Here is a 22,832-nt window from a genome sequence, read left to right on the forward strand (position 1 = left end):
AATAATTACAGATTCTTAGATTTTTCTATGTAGTCATTTGTGAAAAATGGCAGTTTATGTCATTTGTGAAAAATATGATTTTTTTGTGAAAAATGTCATTTGTGAAAAATGGCACTTTGTTTCTTCCATTCTGATCTTCCTTTTATTCGTTTTACTTGTCTTAGTGGCACTGATAGAACATCATGCAATAGAAGGAGTGAAGGCAGATCATGATTGTGTTCTTGATTTTAAGGGAGTGCTTCTTTTTTTTTTTTTTTTAGATGTTATTTATTTGACACACAGAGAGAGATCACAAGTAGGCAGAGAGGCAGGCAGAGAGAGAGAGGGGGAAGCAGGCTCCCTGCTGAGCAGAGTGCCTAATATGGGGCATGATCCCAGAACCTGGGATCATGACCTGAGCCGAAGGCAGAGGCTTAAACCACTGAGCCACCCAGGCACCCTATGTATTTTTTAATGGTAAGCCATCCTTGAATTCCTGGAATCATTATTTTTCTCGTGAATTATCAGATTCAGTTTGCTAATATTTTATTCAGAAGCTTCATTTCTATGTTTGTCAGTGAGATTTAATTTTTAAGTCTCATATTGTCCTTGATTTGATTTCAAGATCCATAAAATGAGTTAAGAATATCCCATATTTTTCTCTTTCATAGAAATATATATTTAAGATTGTAGTCATCAGTTCCATGAGTGCTTAACTGACTGAGCCACTCAGGCGTCCCTTGTTCCATGAGTGCTTAGTACATCTTGCCTTCATCATATATATTTTTAACAGTCTTATAGAAAAGTTGTAAGAAAGTATGAAAGAACTTTTCTGGTGAATATGAGAACGAGTTGGCAACATGATACCCCATCACCCCTCAATACAACAGAAGAGGGACATTCTCTTGTATAACGATTCTACAATCATCAAAAATGGGAAATGTACACTAATGTTACTACCATCTAATGCTCAGACCTCATATAAGTTTGAGCAGTTGTCCCAACAGCACCCTTAATAGCAGAGATCCAGTTTAGAATCACTTAGTGTCTTTGTCCTTGCATTTAGTTGTCATGTTGTTAGTTTCCTTCAATGTGGAACAATTCTTCAGTCTTTCCTTGACTTTCATAATCTTTATAAATTTGAAAATTTCAGTCCAGTTATTACATAGAATGTCAGTTTTTTTTTTTTTTTTTTTTAAGAGAGAGATCACAAGTAGGCAGAGAGGCAGGCAGAGAGAGAGGAGGAAGCAGGCTCCCTACAGAGCAGAGAGCCCAATGCGGGGCTCGATCCCAGGACCCTGAGATCATGACCTGGGCCGAAGGCAGAGGCTTAACCCACTGAGCCACCCAGGTGCCCCTAGAATGTCAGTTTTGAATTGGTCTGCAATTTCTTCATGATTAGAAGTGAGTTTTGTCTCTCAGTAAGAATATCACAGTAGTGGGGGCGCCTGGGTGGCTCAGTGGGTTAAGCCTCTGCCTTCGGCCCAGGTCATGATCTCAGGGTCGTGGGATCGAGCCCCGCATCGGGCTCTCTGCTCAGCAGGGAGCCTGCTTCCCCTCTCTCTCTCTGCCTGCCTCTCTGGCTACTTGTGATCTCTCTCTCTCTCTCTGTCAAATAAATAAATAAATAAAATCTTTAAAAAAAAAAAAATATCACAGTAGTGATGTGTTCTTCTCACTGAATTCTATCAGGCATCACACAATTTTGGTATGTACCATTATTGGTGATACATACTTTGATCACTTGATTTAAGTGGTTTCTTCCAGGTTTCTCTAAGTACACTTATTTTTTTTTCACATTGTGATTAATAAGTATTTTGGGGAGAAGTACTTTGAAACTATGCAAATATCTCATTCTTTGTAACACTTTCAGTTTATTTATTTATAGAAGTATGGACTTATTGTTTCCTTATTTTTTTGTCTGCTTCATCTTTCAATTACTGAGGGAGGTGTGTGAGAATTCTCTGTGTGATGGTGGATTTGTTAATACTTCCTTTATTTCTTTGTTATTAGTTTTCTTCATGTCCTAAGAAAATCCACATATTGTTCTTTTCACAATAGTGAAGTCATTCATCATTTCAGATCTGGGGGCCAAAGGTACCAATAATGAGATGCCCCACAGGGCACATCCACTGTCGTGGATTCCTTTGATCAAAAAGGATGGTATAGTCCTGGAGACTGAATGCTCATGATTCCAGAGCTCCCAGCCAAAACTTATCTCCTATGGAATTTCTTTTATCTTTTTCTTTATTCTTACTTTCTTCTTTAAAAAAATTTTTTAAAAAATATTTTATTTATTTATTTGAGAGAGAGAAATCACAAGTAGGCAGAGAGGCATGCGGAGAGAGTGAGGGGGAATCAGGCTCCCTGCTGAGCAGAGAACCTGATGTGGGGCTTGATCCCAGGACCCTGAGATCATGACCTGAGCCAAAGGCAGAGGCTAACCCACTAAGCCACCCAGGCGCCCCTAAAAAAAATGTTAACTGTGGTAAGAACCCTTAACATTGAGTTTTATCCCTCTTAACAAATATTAAATGTGCAATACAATATTGTTAACTATTGGTGTACACTGTTGTAATACAGACCTCTAGAACTTAATCATGAGGTTTAACTGAATCGTTATACCCACCCAACAGCAACTCCCCAGTTTCCTTTTTACCTAGCCTTTGGCTACACTCTGTTTCTATGTGTTTGGCTAGTTTGTATACCTTATATAAGTGGTATCATGCAATATCTGTTCTTATGTGACTGACTTATTTCATTTAGCATAATGTCCTGAGGGTTCTTCCATGTTATAGCATATGGCAAGACTTCCTAATTTTTCAAAGACTGAATAATATTTCATTGTATGTATATATCACGTTTTCTGTATTCAGTCATCCTTCAATGTGCATTTAGGTTGTTTTTCACATCTTGGCTATTGCGAGTAGTGCTGCAGTGAACATAGGAGTGCAAATCTCTTTGAGATCCTGATTTCAGTTATTTTGGGCATATACTCAGAAGTTAGATTGCTGGATCATATAGTTCTGTTTTTAATTTTTTAAGGAAATTCCATACTATTTTTCATAGTAAACACACCATTTTGCATTCCTTCTACCTGTGCACAAGGGTTTCAATTTCTCCATATCCTCACCAACACTTGTTATCTATTGTTTTTGATAATATCCTTACTAATAGGTGTCAAGTGATACCACACTGTGACTTTTTTTTATTTTTTTATTTTTTTTATTTTTATTTTTTTAAAGATTTTATTTTATTTATTTGACAGAGAGAGAGAGATCACAAGTAGGCAGAGAGGCAGGCAGAGAGAGAGGAGGAAGCAGGCTCCCTGCGGAGCAGAGAGCCCGACGCGGGGCTCGATCTCAGGACCCTGAGATCATGACCTGAGCCGAAGGCAGCAGCTTAATCCACTGAGCCACCCAGGTGCCCCACTGTGACTTTTTTTAAAGAAGACTTACTTATTTGAGAGAGAGAGAGCATGTGCACAATTGAGTAGGAGAAGGGGCAGAAGGAGAGGGAGAGAGAATTTTTTTTTTTTTAAGATTTTATTTATTTATTTGACACACACACAGAGAAATCACAAGTAGGCAGAGAGGCAAGGAGAGAAGAGGGGGGAAGCAGGCTCTCTGTTGAGAAGAGAGCCCCATGTGGGACTCAATCCCAGGACCCTGAGATCATGACCTGAGCTGAAGGCAGAGGCTTAACACATTGAGCCACCCAGGTGCCACGAGGGAGAGAGAATCTTAAGCAGACTCCCTACTGAGTGTGGAGCCCAGCACGGGGCTCAATCTTGTGACCCTAAGATCATAACCTGAGCCGAAACCAAGAGTTGGATGCTCAAGCCACTGAGACACCCAGGTGCCCCCCCATGCTGTGATTTTAATTTACATTTTTCTGATGAAGAGTGATGTTGAACATCTTCTCATATAGGTCTTTTTTGGAGAAAGGTCTATTCAAATCCTTTGCTAATTTTTAAATTGAGTTCCTTATATATTTTGATATTTGGTTTTCAAATATTTTCTTCCATTCTGTAGGTTGCCTTTCCACCCTCATTTTTCCTTTGCTGTGCAGAAGCTGTTTAGTTTGATATAGTCCCACTTAACCTCTCTCTGCTTTTGTTGCCTGTACTTTTGGTATCATATTAAAGAAATCATTTCCTAGAGCAATTTCATGAAGCTTATCTTTTATATTTTCTTCTAGGAGTTTTATAGTTTCATTTAAATCTGTAATCTGTTTTGGGGCATCTGATGGCTCAGTCAGTTAAGTGTCCAACTCTTGATTTCAGTTCAGGTCATGATCTCAGGGTTATGGGATTGAGCACCCTGTCAGTTCCACCCTCAACAGGGAGTCTGCTTGGAATTCTCTCTCTCTTGGCCTCCTGCCCCCAATCGTGTGCACATGCTCTCTCTCTCAAAAATAAACCTTTGAAAAAAAACTTTAATCCACTTTGAATTTATTTTTGTCTAAGGTGTAAGGTAAGGCATAAGGTAAGGGTCAGATTTCATTCTTTTGCCTCTGGATGGCCAGTTTTCCCAACAGCATTTGTTGAAGAGACTAGCCTTTCCCCATTATGTACTCTTTGCACCCTTGTTGAAGATTAGGTGACCATGTACATAGGTTTATTTCTGGGGTCTCTATTTCTGGGCTCTATTTCCATTGATCTATATGCCTGTCTTTATGCCAGTACCATACTGTTTTAATTACTAAAGCTTTGTAATGTATTTTGAAATTAGGAAATGTGATGCTTTGTTATTCCTTCTGAAGATTTTTTTTTTTTTAGCTATTTGGGTTTTTGTTGTGGTTCCATATTAATTTTAGGCTTTTGTTCTATTTCTATAAAAAAAATTCCATTGGGATTTTGATAAGAGATTGCATTGTATTTGTGAATCACTTTGAAGATTTCAAAGATTTTATTTATTTATTTGACAGACAGAGATTACAAGTAGGCAGAGAGGCAGGCAGAGAGAGAGAGGAGGAAGCAGGCTCCCTGCTGAGCAGAGAGCCTGATGTGGGGCTTGATCCCAGGACCCTGAGATCATGACCTGAGCCGAAGGCAGAGGCTTTAACCCACTGAGCCACCCAGGTGCCCGACTTTGGATACTATTATGAACTTTATAACAATGTTAAGTCTTCCAGTCTAAGAACATGGAGTGTCTTCATTTATTTGTGTTTAATTTCTTTTATCAATGTTTCATAGTTGTTTTTTTTTTTTTAAAGATTTTATTTATTTATTTGACAGAGAGAGAGATCACAAGTAGGCAGAGAGGCAGGCAGAGAGAGAGGAGGAAGCAGGCTCCCCGTGGAGCAGAGAGCCTGATGCGGGGCTCGATCCCAGAACCCTGAGATCATGACCTGAGCCGAAGGCAGCGGCTTAATCCACTGAGCCACCCAGGCGCCCCTGTTTCATAGTTTTTAATATGCAAGTTCCTTAAGTTTATTCCTAAGTATTTTGTTCTTTTTGATGCTATTATAAATGGGATTATTAATTTCTCATCTTTTCATATTTCTACCAGTTTTTGCTTTATATATATATGTAATTTCTCATATCTTTTTATACTTCCATCAGCTTTTGCTTTATGTGTATGTATATGTATATAAAGTATATAGAGGCTATATTATCAAACTCATTTTAGAATTTCTGTATCTTTTAATAAATATAACATTTCATCCTATTTATTTTTTTATTTTAAAAGATTTTATTTATTTATTTGACAGAGAGAGATCACAAGTAGGCAGAGAGGCAGGCAGAAAGAGAGAGGGAAGCAGGCTTCCTGAGCAGAGAGCCCAATGCGTGGCTTGATCCCAGGACCCTGAGATCATGGCCTGAGTCAAAGGCAGAGGCTTAACCCACTGAGCCACCCAGGCGCCCCACATTTTATCCTTTTTATTTATTTATTTTATTAATATTATTTTTAAAGATTTTATTTATTTATTTGAGAAAGAGACAGTGAGAGAGAGCATGAGAGGGGAGAAAGTCAGAGGGAGAAGCAGACTCTCCAAGGAGCAGGGAGCCTGATGTGGGACTTGATCCCAGGACTCTGGGATCATGACTGAGCTGAAGGCAGTCACTTAACAAACTGAGCCATGCAGGTGCCCCCATTTTATCCTTTTTAAATGCACCTTTCTCTGTAACAATGATTTTTGTCATAAAGTCTATTTTGTCTGATAGTTAAAATAGCTATTCTTGTTTTATTTATCATAGTATTTGCCTGATAAAAATTTTTTTCTTAATTTTAATTTTTTTAAGATTTTATTTATTTATTTGTCAGAGAGCGAGAGAACACAAGCAGAGGGAGCAGCAGGCAGAGGGAGAAGCAGACTCCTTGCTGAGCAAGGAGCCCAATGCAGGACTCTCCTGGGATCATGACCTGAGCTGAAAGTAAAAGCTTAACTAACTGAGTCACCGAGGCGCCCAAAGTTTTTTGTTTGTTTGTTTTAAGATTTATTTATTTTAGTGGGGGACGGAGGGAGAGGGGGAGAGAGAGAGAGAATCTCAAGCAGACTCCTCTTTGGGTGTGGAGCCTGATGTGGGGCTTGATCTCACAACCCAGAGATCATGACCTGAGTTGAAACCCAGAGTTGGATGCTCAACTGACTGAGCCAATCAGGTACCCTTTGCCTAATAAAAGACTTTTTATTCTTTTTCTCCTCCAACTTTTTTATAGTCTATATTTTAGGCATGTTATCTGTAAATAAATAGGACAGTCATTGATTTAAAAACTATTTTAAGAAACCCTGTCTTTTAGGGGTGCCTGGGTGGCTCAGTGGGTTAAAGCCTCTGCTTTCAGCTCAGGTCATGATCCCAGAGTCCTGGGATCGAGCCCCACGTCGGGCTCTCTGCTCAGCAGGGAGCCTTCTTCCCTCCTCTCTCTCTCTGCCTGCTCTCTGTCTACTTATGAGCTCTCTCTGTCAAATAAATAAATAAAATCTTAAAAAAAAAAAAGAAAGAAACCCTGTCTTTTAATTGGCAAATTTAGTACAGTTATATTTGTAGTAATTATTTTGCTATGTAATACCATCCTTTTTTGTGTTTTCTATTTTATCTGCTTTATCCTTTTTTATTCTTTCCTGACCTTTCCTGGGTTTGTGTGATTTATTGAGTTTTAAAAATTTCATCATACAGGTAGCTCAGTAGGTTAAGCCTTTGGCCCAGGTCATGATCCCAGAGTCCCAGGATTGAGCCCTGTGTCAGGTTCCTAGTTGAGTAGGGAGTCTGCTTCTCCCTCTGCTCCTCCCCCTGCTCATGCTCTCTCTCTTGCTTACTCTCTCAAATAAATAAATAAAAATCTTAAAAAAAAATTGCATCATGCATTAATATTCTTTGTTTTAATGATTAGCTTAAATTTTCAGTATGCATATCTGCATTAGAATCAATTAATAATTCTTTCCTCCTCCTGAATTATAAAGGACACTTGACCTCTCTACTTACTCCCTCCAAAGTACAAGTTATAGTTTTCAGTCCTTTAGTTCCATTTGCCTTTTTACCCTTCAAATGAAGCATTATTTTGATCTCATTGATTTAGTTCTTTCTAGGTTTATGCATATTTTACTCATTTTTTGTTCATTGTTTTTGAGTTGCAACTCTTTCTTGCAAGTTCCTTTTTTGCTTCTTGAACATCATAAGCATTTCTTCACTGAGAGTCCCTTGGTGGTAAACTCAGTTTTTACTTGTCTAAAATAGCTTATTTGTAATAATTCTGGAAGGACGGTTTAGGGGGTAAAACATTGTAGGATGATAATTATTTCCTCATTAAAAGGAAATTTTTAGGATTTTATTTTCCAAAATTTGCTTAGAAATCTGTAGTCGTTTGTAGGTAGCTTTTCTCCTACCTTTTACTAGCTACTTGAACATTCTTTTCTTTGTTCTTCTTCAGTTTATTTTTTAAAGACTTTTTTGTTTATTTGAGAAAGAGAGAGCATGAAAGGGGAGAAGGACAGAGGGAGAAGCAGACTCCCCGTGGAGCTGGGAGCCTGATGCAGGGCTCGATCCCGTGACTCCGGGATCATGACCTGAGCCGAAGGCAGTGACTTAACCAACTAAGCCACCCAGGTGTCCCTTCAGTTTCTTTATTGTGTGTCTCCACATTCTTTATTGTGTCTCTCCTTATTTGGATTTGTTGTGCTTTCTGAATCTGAGAATTTGTTTTCCATTAGTTCTGGACATTTCTCAGATATTATCTTCTCTGGTATTGCCTTTCTTTCATTCCTCTGCTTCCTTCTTTTGGAACTTGAGTTAGTCATATGTAAGTCCACATTTTGTCTTCCATATTTCTTTATACTTAATTCATATTTTTAAAAAGGTTTTCATTTATTTGAGAGAGAGAGAGAGAGAGAGAGAGCACACAGAGGGAGAGTGAGAGTGAGAAGCAGTCTTCCCACTGAGCAGGTAGCCCGATGCAGGACTCCATCCCAGGACCCTGGGATCAAGACCGGAGCTGAAGGCAGACACTTAACCAACTGGGCCACCCAGGCGCCCTTTAATTCATATTTTTTACTCAATATATTGCCTGAAGTTCTTCAGAGTCTAATATTGCCTTTCTTTTCCTTCAAATTTCTGCCAAACCTTATAGCTTATTTCCTTATACCATAATTCTGGACTATAGCAGGATTTCCTGGTAGGAATTCTGTGAGCCTTAGACAGAGGATGTAGTTCTTAAGATAGTATCTGCTTTTATTTCTGCTAGCTTGTTTTAGCTAGGCATCCTGGTGTGCCAACAGCACATGACTGCTTTAGTTTTTTGGCTTGGAATTTCCTAGAAGATGCAGGTAATCTACATTTGAATCTCAAATATGCAGAGGTCAGGCCTAAGATGATGTATTTTCGGGAAAAACTTTTTTTTTTCATTTATTGCCTAACCAACACAAATGAATTTCCCTCAGGTGAATCTTTTCTAGTCTGCCTTTTCTTTGAAGGTATAACCCTTCAGGGCTATGCAGGGATCCCAGTTCTTGTTCCTCACTTTGCTTAGGCCCAAGATCTTTCTCTTTTTCCCACATAGCCACTAAAACCCATTCCTCTAGGTTATCAACACCAGCGAACATCCTCAAGGAAACCATAGCTTCAACACTAGGTTAGCATTGCTGGTCTCCGGCTCCTTATTTTTGGTTCTCAGGGATATCTCTTACTTTTTAAAGTGCTTAACTAACCTTTAAAAAGATGTTTGTCGTATTTTATTTGAACATCTGTTTAGGTGTGTTGGGAAGTTTTGTTTTTGTTTTGAGATTTTTATGTTTTGTTTTGAGGATATCTCGTCTACTATATTGTCAGAAATAAAAGTCAGCAATGTATCTTCTAGTAGTATTTTTTACTTAGACAAATATATTGATATATTGACAAATATATTGATATATTCTTTCTTTTCCATCATTTTTAAATGATTTATTTAAAATAATAATTTATAAATAAATAAAATAAAATAAAATAAATTATTATTTATTTATTTAAAATCATTTATTTTAGGGCACCTGGGTGGCTCAGTCAGGTAAGTGTCTGCCTTCAGCTTACATCATGATTCCAGGGTCCTGGGGTCGAGTCCTGCATCTCACTCCCTAATCAGTGGAGAGTCTGCTTCTCCCTCTGCCTCAACCCCTCCCACCAGCTCTCTCTCTCTCTCAAATAAATAAGATCTTCAAAAAAAAGATTTAGAGAGAGAGAAAGAGCAGTGCATGTAAGAACATGGGGGCGAGTGGCAGAGGGGGAAAGAGAGGGAGAGAGAATCTCAAGCAGACTCCCTGCCAAGTAGTGTGGAGTCCAAGATAGGGCTCGATCTAATCACCCTGAGATCATGAACTAAGCCTAAATCAAGAGTTGGCCACTTAACCAACTGTGCCACCCAGGCACCACTTTTCCATCATTTTTCAGCTTTGAAAGTCTTCCCTCCTCCATAGACATGTTAAATGTTTATATAAGTTTCTTCTAATTTAGTTATGGCTTTTTTTTTTAGTGCTAATATAGAATTAATATTGTAAATGGTCTGTTTACTTATATAATTAATATTCATCAGTAGTTCAAGGGCATTTTAGATAGGAAATAAAGGTTGGAAGGGAACTTATATTTAGAGTGTTATGGATTTTATATTCACTCTCATTTTAATCCTTACCACAGCCTTATGAAATAGGAATTATCTTGATTTTATGACTAGGTTAACTGAGGGGCTCAGAGAGGTTAAATAATTTGCTTAGTGTCACATGTTTAAGGAGCAGCAGAACCAGAACTGAAATCCTTTGATCTTTCTAGTCATTCATGCAATTTACCATTAAATCTGAACTTTGTTATTCAGGGCTTTTTATCTGTTTATTACTTAGTTTTACATTTGGCTCATATACAGCTAACTGAGAGGCAGGGGAAGTGGAAGGAAGGGAGACACACTGCCAATTGTCAAAGTAAGTTTGATTAGCAGCAGATAGAAAGAGGGGCAAGGACCAGAGACTAGACTTGTTCACATGGGTATGCAATCAGAGAGTATGCCAGAAAACCACAGAGGCAATCGAGGCAGCAGATGGTTTGTGTTAAATTAAGGAAGGAAATCACATTTATAGAATACACAGTGTGCCAGACACTGGGACAGGTGGTGATGCTTTATTTAGGTTATCTCATTTAGGCCTCCCCACAGAGCTGGAGATGAGTGTTAAGATTGACAGCAGGTGGTAGCAAGGTCTCAGACCCTGAGGGTTCAGGGTTAGAATTCCAGTTCTTGAGAAAATTGAGGCTCTTCAGGGCTCTGATTTTGGTTATCTGTTCCTTTTTTTTTTTTTTTTTTTGTGATTATAACATTAATAAGTATTCAGAAAACTTGAGAAATAAGTCTAAAGAAGTAAATACAATGAACCATAATCTACCAAGCAGCAGACATTGTTATTAAGTTTGTGCATTTTTGTATAATTGCTTTTCACAAAGCTGGTATGACTATATATATGTACTATTCTTTTTTTTTTTTTTTTATTTATTTATTTGACAGAGAGAGATCACAAGTAGGCAGAACAGCAAGCAGAGAGAGAGGGGGAAGCAGGCTCCCTGCCGAGCAGAGAGCCCAATGCGGGACTTGATCCCAGGACCCCGAGATCTTGACCCGAGCGGAAGGCAGAGGCCTAACCCACTGAGCCACCCAGGCGCTCCTATGTACTGTTTTATATCCTGTTTTATCCTGTTCTTTTTTATCCTGTTTTATAAGCAGTATTTCATGAGGATTTCCCTACAGGTCTAAATACTCTTTTAAAACATTTGCTTTTAGCGGGTAATATGTATACGTATTTATGCAGGCACCGGCTTAAAATGAAACACAGCGGTCCCCTCTCCCATCTCTAAATTCTACATTCCAGCAGCAATGACCTAACTCTTGTAGTTACTCCTTCTGGAATTTGTCCTCATAGTTCTAAATAATATCAGTTTTATTTATTTAATTAAATTTTTTTTATTATTTTTTAAAAAATATTTTATTTATTTATTTGACACACAGAGAGAGATCACAAGTAGGCAGAGAGGCAGGCAGAGAGAGAGAGGAAAGCAGGCTTCCCACTGAGCAGAGAGCCCGTTGTGGGGCTTGATCCCAGGACCTTGAGACCATGACCTGAGCTGAAGGCAGAGGCTTAACCCACTGAGCTCCCAGGTACCCCAATAATATCAGTTTTAGATATTATCTATTGTTTTTCTATTATGAAAGCTGAAGACTCCATAATAATTTCCCTCATCCCATTTTTCCAATACTGTAATGTCTCAATTTTTGTTTTTGTTGTAGTTATAAATATTATTTACTGAGCCAGGAGGTATACAAGGCTGAAACTTCCTTTTTTTTTACAACTCTATTTGTAGCTTTGGAATTAATAATTGCTTTATTTATTTTTAGTTTTGTCATTTCTTTTCAGAGACTCTAGCAGATTTATGAAAGCCCCCTCATGCTGTTTTCCATGTGATCAAATGCATCAGCTAGTCCCCAAGGAGCATCCCCTGTACCCCTAGGATTCCCTGTCCTGCTCCATCCTGTGCCCTCCTTCAGATGCTTTCTAGGCCAGCTGCATCTCTGTCTTCATGGGGTGTCTTTTCACCGTCACCCTAGAAGTTCCCTTTATGTCTTTCTTGCTAGATTTTGTTCTCATTTTCAGTTGGGTAGAGTAGCTTCTTAGGAAAAGGTGTATAGAGATAGGTTTTTTGAGGCCTCTTGTATTGGTTATCCATTGCTTTGTAATAAATTACTCCAAAACGTAGTGACTTAAAACAACAATGAAATCTATTACTTTGCAGTCTCTGTAGCAGGAATTGGGTTCTGGCTGAGGGAGTCACATAAAGTTGCAATAGAGAAGTCAGCCAGTGAAGCAGTTATCTAAAGGCTTGACTGGGAGCTGGAGGATCTGCTTCCAAGGTGACTCCTCACAAGGCTGGCAAGTTTTTGCTGGTTGTTGGTTGGAAGCCTTAGTTCTATGGGCCTCTCCAAATACTGCCTGAGGGCTCCCAGAACCCTGTGACTGCATCTCTCAGAGTGAGTGATCCAAGAGAGCAGGACAGAAGGACGATGTTTTTTATGACCCAGATTTCTGCCACATTCTGTCCATTAGAAGTGAGTCACTAATTCCTATCTGCATTCAAAGGAGTACGTATAGGTGTGGAGATTGGAGGGGAATGGATTTTGAAGACAAATATATAAGTATAATAAGTACTTTAAAAAGCTAAATCACTTGTTGAACAAAGAAGTCTCTACAGGCACCTAAGCAAGGGAGTTTGGATGTTCCTTTCTTTTCCAGGTGCCCTCTAGCCATTGTGTTAATGACTTTCTTTCCTGCTCAGGAAAGGTTTTTGAGGATCTTATGGGATGGAGGATGAGAGAGAGAAGGACAAAGAAATAAGAGAGAGAATAGATTCAAAGCACTTCTCTCTGTACACTTTATACTTTTAATATCTTTAGAGATGTCTTCAAAGCTTCAGATATTTCAGGGTCATTTTTTTTAAGTATAAAGAATGATTAGCGGACTTATTTTAGAATTTTTGCTTGACCTAGGGTAATTTTATCAATAGAAATGAAAGAGACTGTAACAGTTAAATTTTTGTATTCTTGAAAACAAAATGTTTATCACTTCCACTATGCATTAGGAGTCATCTTTGGCTGGAGAATCTGAGAATCTGATCTGTTTATAGTTGTCACACTATCGTGACCATGACTGGGGCCTGCTCTCCCTTTTCCTCTGATATATAACATTTCCCAGTGCTTATAGCACAATGTAGATAAGGCTGGAATATTTCATAAGGCTTTACCAAAGGTAGGAGAACAAGTAAAAGGAAATAAGCATAGAGGGTAGCATGCAAGGAGATGATTTTTCATAGGAGATTGAGTTTTAGTCTTCAGCTTTACTTTCTTTAGCTCCTGGCTTGCCTCAAATCAACAAAAGCCACCTTTTCTCTACCACTCAGGAGAGTCTTCAAGCATGTATAGACTCTAAATTTCAAACCTGAAAGAGAAGATCTCATGATTCACACTGGGAGTGCTGCCAAATGGGTGTGGCGTGTGCCTTCCACAAGAAATCCTATCTAACTGTATTCCAGTAGTCTCTATGAGAAGACAACGATCCTTTCTAACTATATATATGAGTAGCCTATCCTTACTAGAGTAAGTGTGGGGTGGGATGGGGTGGGAATCTCTCATAAGCTTTTTATATAATGAATCTATATACATTTTGTACACTTATGTACATTTTATCCCTTTGAAAATATGGGATTATAGTGTTCTCTTTTTTCTTTTTTTTTTTTTAAGATTTTTTATTTATTTATTTGACAGAGAGAGAGATCACAAGCAGGCAGAGAGGCAGGCAGAGAGAGGAGGAAGCAGGCTCCCCGCGGAGCAGAGAGCCCGATGCGGGGCTCGATCCCAGGACCCTGAGACCATGACCCGAGCCGAAGGCAGCGGCTTAATCCACTGAGCCACCCAGGCGCCCCGGATTATAGTGTTTTCTAATTAAAAAAACAAGGGGCTAGAATTAGTAGACCTGGATTCTAGTCTTATTTGCCAGTAGTAAATCATCTCTTTTAGGAAGTCCCTCAATTTTTCTATAGTTTTGTTGTGAGATGTGGATATACTCTATAATTTTATGATTTTGACTATCATTAGATTTGAAATTATAGAATTCATACTTGAATCTTTCTTTTTGTGATACAGTAGTCTATTTTGTATGATATTGAGATATTATTGAGGTATACATGTTGCGATAAGAAAACATGACCCATTTTATAATGATACATTTTATAGGACAGGTTCTCTATTATAATGACAAGTAAGACCTGCATATATTTAAAAGGGAATTGGAGGTTACTATGAATTTATGTAAACTTTTACTACCATATCACATATAAATTTAGATGTTCTTAAACAACTTAATTGCATGTATTTAAATCTATACTTACATTCTGTATTTTCTAGTTTTATTCCTTTCATGTTTTTGGCATTTTATTGTAAAAAATTTTAAGTTAGCAAACAAAAGTATCATATGTTAAAGTATTTTAAAAGCAGGTTATTTCGTACTCATAGTTAAGATTAATTTTTTATTTCTACTTATTCATAATATATTTTTTTTTTCAGAGTGAAAAGCTTTTGTTATATGATACAGTCCAGAGTGAATTGGAGGAGAAGATAAGAAGGCTTGAAGAGGACAGGCACAGCATTGATATTACCTCAGGTAATGGGAATGACATGATAGTGATGGTTTACCTTAAGTGACACTGAACCTGTGGTTTACTGTAGTGTCTCATCATATCCTAGTCCCTTAAAATAAATGTTTTGTAAATGAAGTGCCCTAATGAGAGGAGAAAGGGGAAGATGTTTAAAGAATTTGATAGGCTTGTGATTGTTGCTTTGATTTGAATTCACATTTCAGAAGGACATAGAAAATGGAGCACATGAAAAGGGACAAAAGAGAAGTTGACAGCAACTACAGGAGTAAGAGTAATACACTATAAGAAGAATAAGAATATTTTATAATATATATGTAATATATTTTATAATATAAGAATAGTATTAGAGGACAACTCCAGTAAGTCTTAAAAGTCTAAGTGTTAAAAGATCAGGTAGAAGAAGGGATAAAAAGCCTTTCTTTTTGGTATCACACAAATTGGAAATGACAGGGAGTAGATTTTTGTTTTAGAAGAAGGAAAAACTTATTAATAATTAGATCAGTGCAAGGTTGAAATTGCTTTTTCAGGGGTATTTCTACATTCTACATTGGGTGGAAGGCTTTCTACAATGGGTGGAAGATATACTGGGTTATCCTACAGGTCTCGCATGTATATTATTTTATCTCTTATAAATTGTATTTCTCTGGTGTAGAATAGGCACAGTGGAGTCAGATAAGCTGAATTCTAATGCCATTGCCCCAATCCCTACTACTTGGGTGACCATGAGCAACAGTTACTGTAACTTTTCTGATTCAGTCCCCTCATTTGTAAAATTGAAATAATAGGAATACCTACCTCAGACATAGCTTTGAGGATTAGGTGACACAATGCATACAATGTATATTTAACAAAGTACCTGACATATGTTCATCAGTTACTAGTCATTATGTGCCAAGTTGATTTTTACTTTAATAATGGCAGAGGAAATTTTATGAATATATAGCTGCTCATTATATAGTCATATGTGTATATACATAGCTTCTAATGAAATTTTCTGCCATGAAAATACATAGCTTTTTCACCCCACTTTTATCTTCAGAGATTAGCTAATACTTAATTTTTATTTACTTGCCAGAACTGTGGAATGATGAGCTTCAGTCAAGAAAAAAGAGGAAGGATCCTTTCAGTCCTGACAAAAAGAAGCCAGTTGTTGTTTCAGATATCCTTTTCTAATTTTTTTTTTTTGCTTTGGTATACACTTTTGCATTGTGCATATCTTTGTAATTTTTATTAGTATACACTGACTTTATTTGATCCTGTAATAGGTAAAAGATGATTTCCAAAACTGAGGCAGAAGAATATAATTTAGATTAAGAGGGGTAGGGAAGGAGTAGAAATTTAGTCATGACTCAACTTTGAAAATATGGCTTTGTAGTTCACAACGGCTTCAATATGAATATAGCATGATTAATTCACATGTATTTTTTTAACATTTTTCAGTGTTTCTGAAGTTGGAGTGTTGTTATTTATTTATTTTATGTTTTTTGTTTGTTTTTTGAGAGAGAGAGAGAGGAGCAGCAGAAGGAGAGGGAGAGAGAATCTTTTTTTTTTTTTTTAAAGATTTTATTTATTTGACAGACAGAAATCACAAGTAGGCAGAGAGGCAGGCACAGAGAGAGGGGGAGGCAGGCTCCCCGCCGAGCAGAGAGCCCGATGCGGGGCTCGATCCCAGGACCCCGGGATCATGACCCGAGCTGAAGCCTGAGGCTTTAGCCCCCTGAGCCACCCAGGTGCCCCGAGAGAGAGAATCTTAAGCAAGCTCCGTGCCTCGTGTGGAGCCTGGTGTGAAGCTTGATCCCATGACCCTGTCATCATGACCTGAGCCAAAATCAAGAGAGTCAGACAAAATCTTAATGGACTGAGCCACCCATAACCCCCAAAACTGGAGTGTCTTTAACTTAAAGTAGTATGTGCTTTCAATCTTGGTGTTCCTGGTGGTACCCTCCCCTTACCTGACTTTTCCCATCCCCACCTCAAAATAGTGATTAGGTTGGTGGTATATCTTACAATCAATGATCTCCTAGAAGAGAATATGGTTATAGCTGAATATATTTATCTGAAAAAAAATATATAAAATATATGTGTGAATATATTTATCCTGGTACCAGAATATATTTATCCTGATACTAAGTTTTTTGGAGAATAACTTGAAGTCAGAATTCGTCATGCCAAAAGGATTATGTCCACAAATCATTGTTTCAATTCTCTGAAAAATAGAAGTTTGGAAATAAAATTCAAAGTGTGAAGTTCTTTTTTTTTTTTTTTTTTTAAGATTTTTAATCTATTTATTTGACAGAGATCACAGGTAGGCAGAGAGGTGGGCAGAGAGAGAGAGAGAGGGAAGCAGGCTCCCCGCTGAGCAGAGAGCCCTATGCAGGGCTCAATCCCAGGACCCTGGGATCATGACCTGAGCTGAAGGCAGAGGCTTTAACCCACTGAGCCACCCAGGCACCCCAAACTGTGAAATTCTTACAGTTAAATTGACCTTGACTTTTTCACGTCCATATATAGTTTATATGCTACAAGATCTTGATATTCTTGAAGACTGGACAACAATTAGGAAGGTATGATTAAAAAGCAATGGAATATGAATTATCTTTTTATAGTCTACTTTTGAAGATTGTCAATTTTCACTAATACATTGAAGTATGATTATTGTTAATATGCCTTACTTTGCAATATTATCTCTATGGCAGTTAATGCTAATACAGATACAATCCACTGTTGTGGACTGGAAGAATATTTTAAGCGAGACACCTCAGCAATTTGTATTTTTTCCTGCAATAATGTAATTAATTTATGCAAAAGTACAGAAAAGCATTTATTGAGGTTGCCCAAAAGTAATAATAATCTTTCTGTGCTTAGTCCTTAGCCCAGTCCTGGGCATTTGTTGAATGAATGAAAGTGAAATTTGAATTCTTACTGTATGTCTTGCATTCTGTCATTGAACGTTATAGGATTATATTATAGGATTATAGAATTATAATTAGAATTATAGGATTTTCTGTGCTTGTTTGAAAGTGGAGACTTCTGTCTTATATTAAATTTTTCGTTTTCAGAAACTTCTTAGTTGCAAGAGATCAGTTCAGGTATTGATAACACCTCTAGGTGAAATGGTTATTCTTTATATTTCTTATGGTCTTGGACATTAAAATTTATTAGAGCAGCTGAAGACTATATTTCACTGTTAGCTACTGAGGTCATCAGTAGTGTTGTAGACATTAAATAGATCCCAAAATGTGCTTTCAGTCTATAAACTCAATGCCTTTCTTCTCGTTTTAATTAAGGCAATGGCTACACTGGGTCCACACAGAGTGAAAACAGAACGTAAGTCATTTAATCCAAGTTCAGCAATCTTCTCTGTGGGGACTAGTTGAATAAGGGTTGTTAAGTTATCCACATATTAAACAGCGCCCCCATCAGTGGTTACACTTCATCAGTGAACACTACTCCTGGAAATACAATATGTTAAAATCCTATTTAAAATTGGCACTAGTAATTGATAATGCACCTGCTTCCCCTTCTGGCACTTGTGTAGTTAACTGACAATTTATTGTACATTCTATAACTTCATTTTGTCATTATATTAAAACTTAGTTAATTATATAAGAAATGTAAGAAATTAAATTCTCTTTTTTAAAGATTTTATTTATTTATTTCACAGAGAAAATGGCAGCGAAAGAGGGAACACAATAGGGGAGTGGGAGAGGGAAAACAGTTTTCCTGCTGAGCAGGGAGCCCGACACAGGGCTCAATCCCAGGACCCCAGGATCATGATCTGGGCCGAAGGCAGATGCCACCAAGGGGCCCCTAAATTCTCTTTTTTAAAATTTTTATTATTTTTTAAAGATTTTATTTATTTATTTGATGGACAGAGATCACAAGTAGGCAGAGAGGCACACACAGAGAGAGAGAGGAAGGGAAGCAGGCTCCCTGCGGAGCAGAGAGCCTGATGGGGGCTCGATCCCAGGACCCCGGGACCATGACCTGAGCCGAAGGCAGAGGCCTGAACCCACTGAGCCACCCAGGCGCCCCTAAATTCTCTTTTTTTAAAAAAGAGATTTTATTTGAGAAAGCAAGAGAGAGCTTGGGGGAGGAGAGTACCAGAGGGAGAAAAAGACTCCCCACTGAGTAGGGAGCCTGCTGTGGGACTTGATCTTGGGACTCTGGGATCATGACCTGAGCTAAAGGCAGATGCTTAACCAACTGGGCCGCCCAGGCACTCCTCTCTTATTTCTATTAGATTTACATTTGTTATCTAAGAAATATTTTTAGTATTTTTTTCACATATATGCGTGGATGGGTGTTACTTCTTAATGTTCTGCAGTTTTGTTCTTCTGACAATGTCTTATTAATATAACAGTTTTTGAACTGATCCCTTTATTTAGCACCTGTGAAACTGGAGAAACATCTGCACAGTGCTAGATCTGAAGAAGGAAGATTATATTATGATGGTGAATGGTATATACGTGGACAAACAATATGTATTGATAAAAAAGATGAATGTCCTACAAGGTAAAAATGATCATTTCAGCATTGCTCAGTATTTACAACATTATTGTCAATAATAATGTAGTGTATTCATAATGTACCATTGGTTGCCTATGGATCCTTCTTTTCTCTTGGCATATGATTTAGTTAGCATGTGTGTTCACCAGTGTTAATATTTATAGACCAACGTCACATAGTAAGTTCTTGAGCACAAGCGTTAACACAAGAGGAAATGTTGGAATTATTTAGCCCAGGTAAGTGGTCCCATTTGTTAGTTCTTACAGTAGATGAATTGTTAGGATTTTAATATTATGATCTTTACACCACACTGTTACGAGTTTTGGCTGGATATACTGATCATTAACTTTTTTGGGTGTGTTACAGTGTTTTGGATACAAAGAGTATTAATTAGACTAGGAAAGGAATGGAAAATTCAAGAGAGTCTTAAGAGTTATAGTATAACTTGAAAACTGAAAGCTGCCTTTTAAAAGACTCAATCTATCTAAGCTTAAATAACTTTTCTATAATTGTATAGCCTTCTAAGTTTTTCTTTTCTTTTCTTTTTAAAGATTTATTTCTTTAAGTAATCTCTACACCCAATATGGGGCTCAAATCCACAGCCCCGAGATCAAAAGTCACATGCTCCACTGACTGAGCCAGCCTCCCAATAGCCTTCAAAGTTTTATCTGGTTGTAGCCTTTGGAAAATATTAATCCTAATCACTGCTTTTGTTCCTTCAATAGTTTAGGATTTATTTCTCTCAGAGTGGTAGCCTTCTATACTAAGAAAGTATCTTTTTCTAGATATGAATGGTAAATGCATTCTTTTTATTTAGGGAAGAATGCTCACTTTTCAAATACAGTAGATTTACTTAGACTGTAATTTTATTTGTAAAGTTTTATAATACTAGGAGCATTGTGTACAGTAACTTTCCTCATAGAAGCCCACTGAGCTAATTTCTAGGTTCTATGTGCTACCCCTAGATTCTTTATCTTACCACTTTTAAGACATATTACTGACTACTTAGCATAAATATGATTTAAAAATAAATGAAATAAGAGTATTAAACACAAATCTATTTTTAAAAATATTTCTACATAAAGATAAGTAGTGTCAAAAAGAATCCATAGAAGTACCATAGATGGTTTGATACTGGGAATTAGGCATTGGTATTTCTAAGATTTTCTACACTGGGTGTTATATGTAAATGATGCATCACTAAATTCTACTCCTAAAACCAGTGTTACACTATATGTTGGCTAGCTAGAATTTAAATAAAAACTTAAGTGCATACTCTGAAAAAATAAAAAGTGCATACATTTGAAAAAAAAATTAAAACACTGACAAGATTTCCTACAGCCAGAGCTGATATAAATTGGAGGTGTAATACTATGTGATTAGTGTTTTTTGCTCCACTTGTTTTTGGGGGGTCGGGTGGGGATAGAGTAGGAACAATGTGTATTTAATACTTCTAATAGTAAATATGACCAGTTCTATTAAGGAAAGAAAGGAGATTGTCTCTTAAGTGTTGCTGAATGTGATGTTTTCGACACCATGCCCTGCTGCTAGTCATAAATGACAATTATATACCTGAATCTACTCTTGCAGTCCAGCTATTTTGGTTTTATGGCTAGTACTCTAAAATGAGTGGCAGAGGTGTATTGCAATTCATTCATTCATTCCTTTTTCTCCCCCCCTTTTTTAGTGCTGTAATCACAACAATTAACCATGATGAAGTTTGGTTTAAGAGGCCTGATGGAAGCAAATCTAAGCTTTACATTTCACAGCTACAGAAAGGAAAATATTCAATTAAACATTCATAATCATGATTTAAGTGTTATCTAAAGCTACCTTATTAGTGTTATCAAGTGTGATGTGCCATGGGAGTTAAAAATGTATTCAATAACTTAATATTCTCATCAAATCATGAGAGACTGTATTTGTAGGTAGTACTTTAAGTAGACCTCATATTGATATGTCAGTGAGACCGTAATAAAAACTTAATCATGATCATTACATTTATTTACCTTTTAGGTCCAATGACCAACAGGTATATATAGTAGGGATTTCTTACTAAATTTTTTTCTTTGTTTTTTAAAAACATTATGGAAATCTGTTTTATCTTTAGTGAACTATGTTGCTAAATGGCTATGTTTGTCTGCAATTTCTTTGATTTTCCATATCTTTGTCACTCATGGTGTTTGTAAATAAGCCTGATAAAATGTTTCCTATAAATGGTTTGTACTAGTACATTAGTGTTAAATGAGAATTGAAATTTAAACATATGTACGTGAGTATGTATATATGGCATCATCAGCTTATTTAGAACTGATGGCCTTTCTTTACAATCTTGTTTGACCCAAAATGAAGCTATTGGGTTTGAAAGCTAAAGGGAGCACTTTTGTAGACTAGTAGCTTCTCTTCCTTGATGGTATGGTGGTGACCTATTTTTACAAATTGTATTTAATGTTAATTAGTAAAATTAGTGTCAAGTAATAACATGCTTTACCCATATTTGTTGTGAGCCTTTTGAGGGCAAGGCATTCATGATGCCGTGTACAAGTAGTGCATAGTAACTGACGGTTTTGTGGTGCGTGCTGTTCATGTCTGGCCTTCTGAAACATTTTTAGTAAGCATTTTCCAGAGGTAAAACTAGGTTCTTATTTTATTCCTAAGGCAAAGTAGACAGGGATAATATTCTTGAATCTATTCCAGAATTAGTATTTTTCTCTTTGGTGTTTCTACACGTTAAGGCCACTTGGTGCAATTTAGAAAGTATTAGCCTCTCTTCCCTTAGCCACATGCAAAATTAACTTCTAAAAACCTCAGGAACAGTACAAAGAATTGAAACCCTCAATATGGCAGCACAATTGGCTGTAGTATATATAGGGTACAACCAAATCAAGTTTTCCTGGTGGTCTTGTGCACTTTAATTTCTGCTATAATGAGACTGAGGAGGATGAGGAAGAGAGCTACTTACTAATACATAGGGCAGGAATCTCTGCATTATTCCGTTTGTTTTCTTACTATTTTGCCTCTGCAAACATCTTTCTGTGCAGATCACTACTTCACAGTTGCCAAATGTTAAAATATTTGACTTCTGAAATTCATTATCAACAAAGTTATATACTTTGTTCTAAGTAACCTTAGCAAATGTACATAATGTCATAATCCTGTAGTATTTGACAGTACTTATGTATACAATGTTTCATAAGCATTTTTAATAAGATTTGTATTTTTAAATTTAGTATATAATAAAAAGATGTGTTTGAGTGTCATTTGTAGTGTCTTGAATTACTCGTGTGTAAGTTCTTTATAACCTGTCCACTTCTAAGAATGATTTCAGCCAATTTGCATTAATAGGTACAGGGAGTTGGACTGTTGAACAAATATTTCTGCTTCCCTACACCATGGTTCAACCTCTACTGGGGGTATATTTAGGTATTCAAGATGGCCAAGTTATACTTAATTTTAAAATATACACATATGTTATACTTTAATAAAAATGTACCGCATATGTTGTGAAATTCTGAATAGAAAATCTTAATTTTACAAACTATGATTGAGTGCATTTACTTTGAAAACATTTAACTATAATCATTTCTAAAGTATTATAAAATAAATTTATAAATATTTTTGTATTTTATATTGGCAGTATGTCATCAGACTCTGGTCAAAAGGTTTAGGAGGACTGTTAGAATCTGTGAAG

At 36.9% G+C, this 22,832-nt stretch overlaps 1 protein-coding gene across 1 annotated transcript in view; it reads left to right on the top strand.

Annotated features, from left to right (window-relative positions):
• Positions 1 to 22,401, top strand: part of BRMS1L (BRMS1 like transcriptional repressor) — a 33,537-nt gene extending 11,136 nt beyond the window's left edge. Inside the window, exons 5-10 of the mRNA XM_046010425.1 lie at positions 14,541 to 14,637; positions 15,708 to 15,791; positions 17,132 to 17,196; positions 17,920 to 17,959; positions 19,021 to 19,147; positions 20,829 to 22,401. Coding sequence (XP_045866381.1) covers positions 14,541 to 14,637; positions 15,708 to 15,791; positions 17,132 to 17,196; positions 17,920 to 17,959; positions 19,021 to 19,147; positions 20,829 to 20,946 — 531 coding nt within the window. The 3' untranslated portion in view covers positions 20,947 to 22,401. The remainder of the gene's footprint in view (positions 1 to 14,540; positions 14,638 to 15,707; positions 15,792 to 17,131; positions 17,197 to 17,919; positions 17,960 to 19,020; positions 19,148 to 20,828) is intronic.
• The last annotated feature ends 431 nt before the right edge of the window (positions 22,402 to 22,832 follow it).

Source organism: Meles meles, chromosome 6 (assembly GCF_922984935.1).
Source record: "Meles meles chromosome 6, mMelMel3.1 paternal haplotype, whole genome shotgun sequence".
NCBI lineage: Eukaryota > Metazoa > Chordata > Mammalia > Carnivora > Mustelidae > Meles > Meles meles.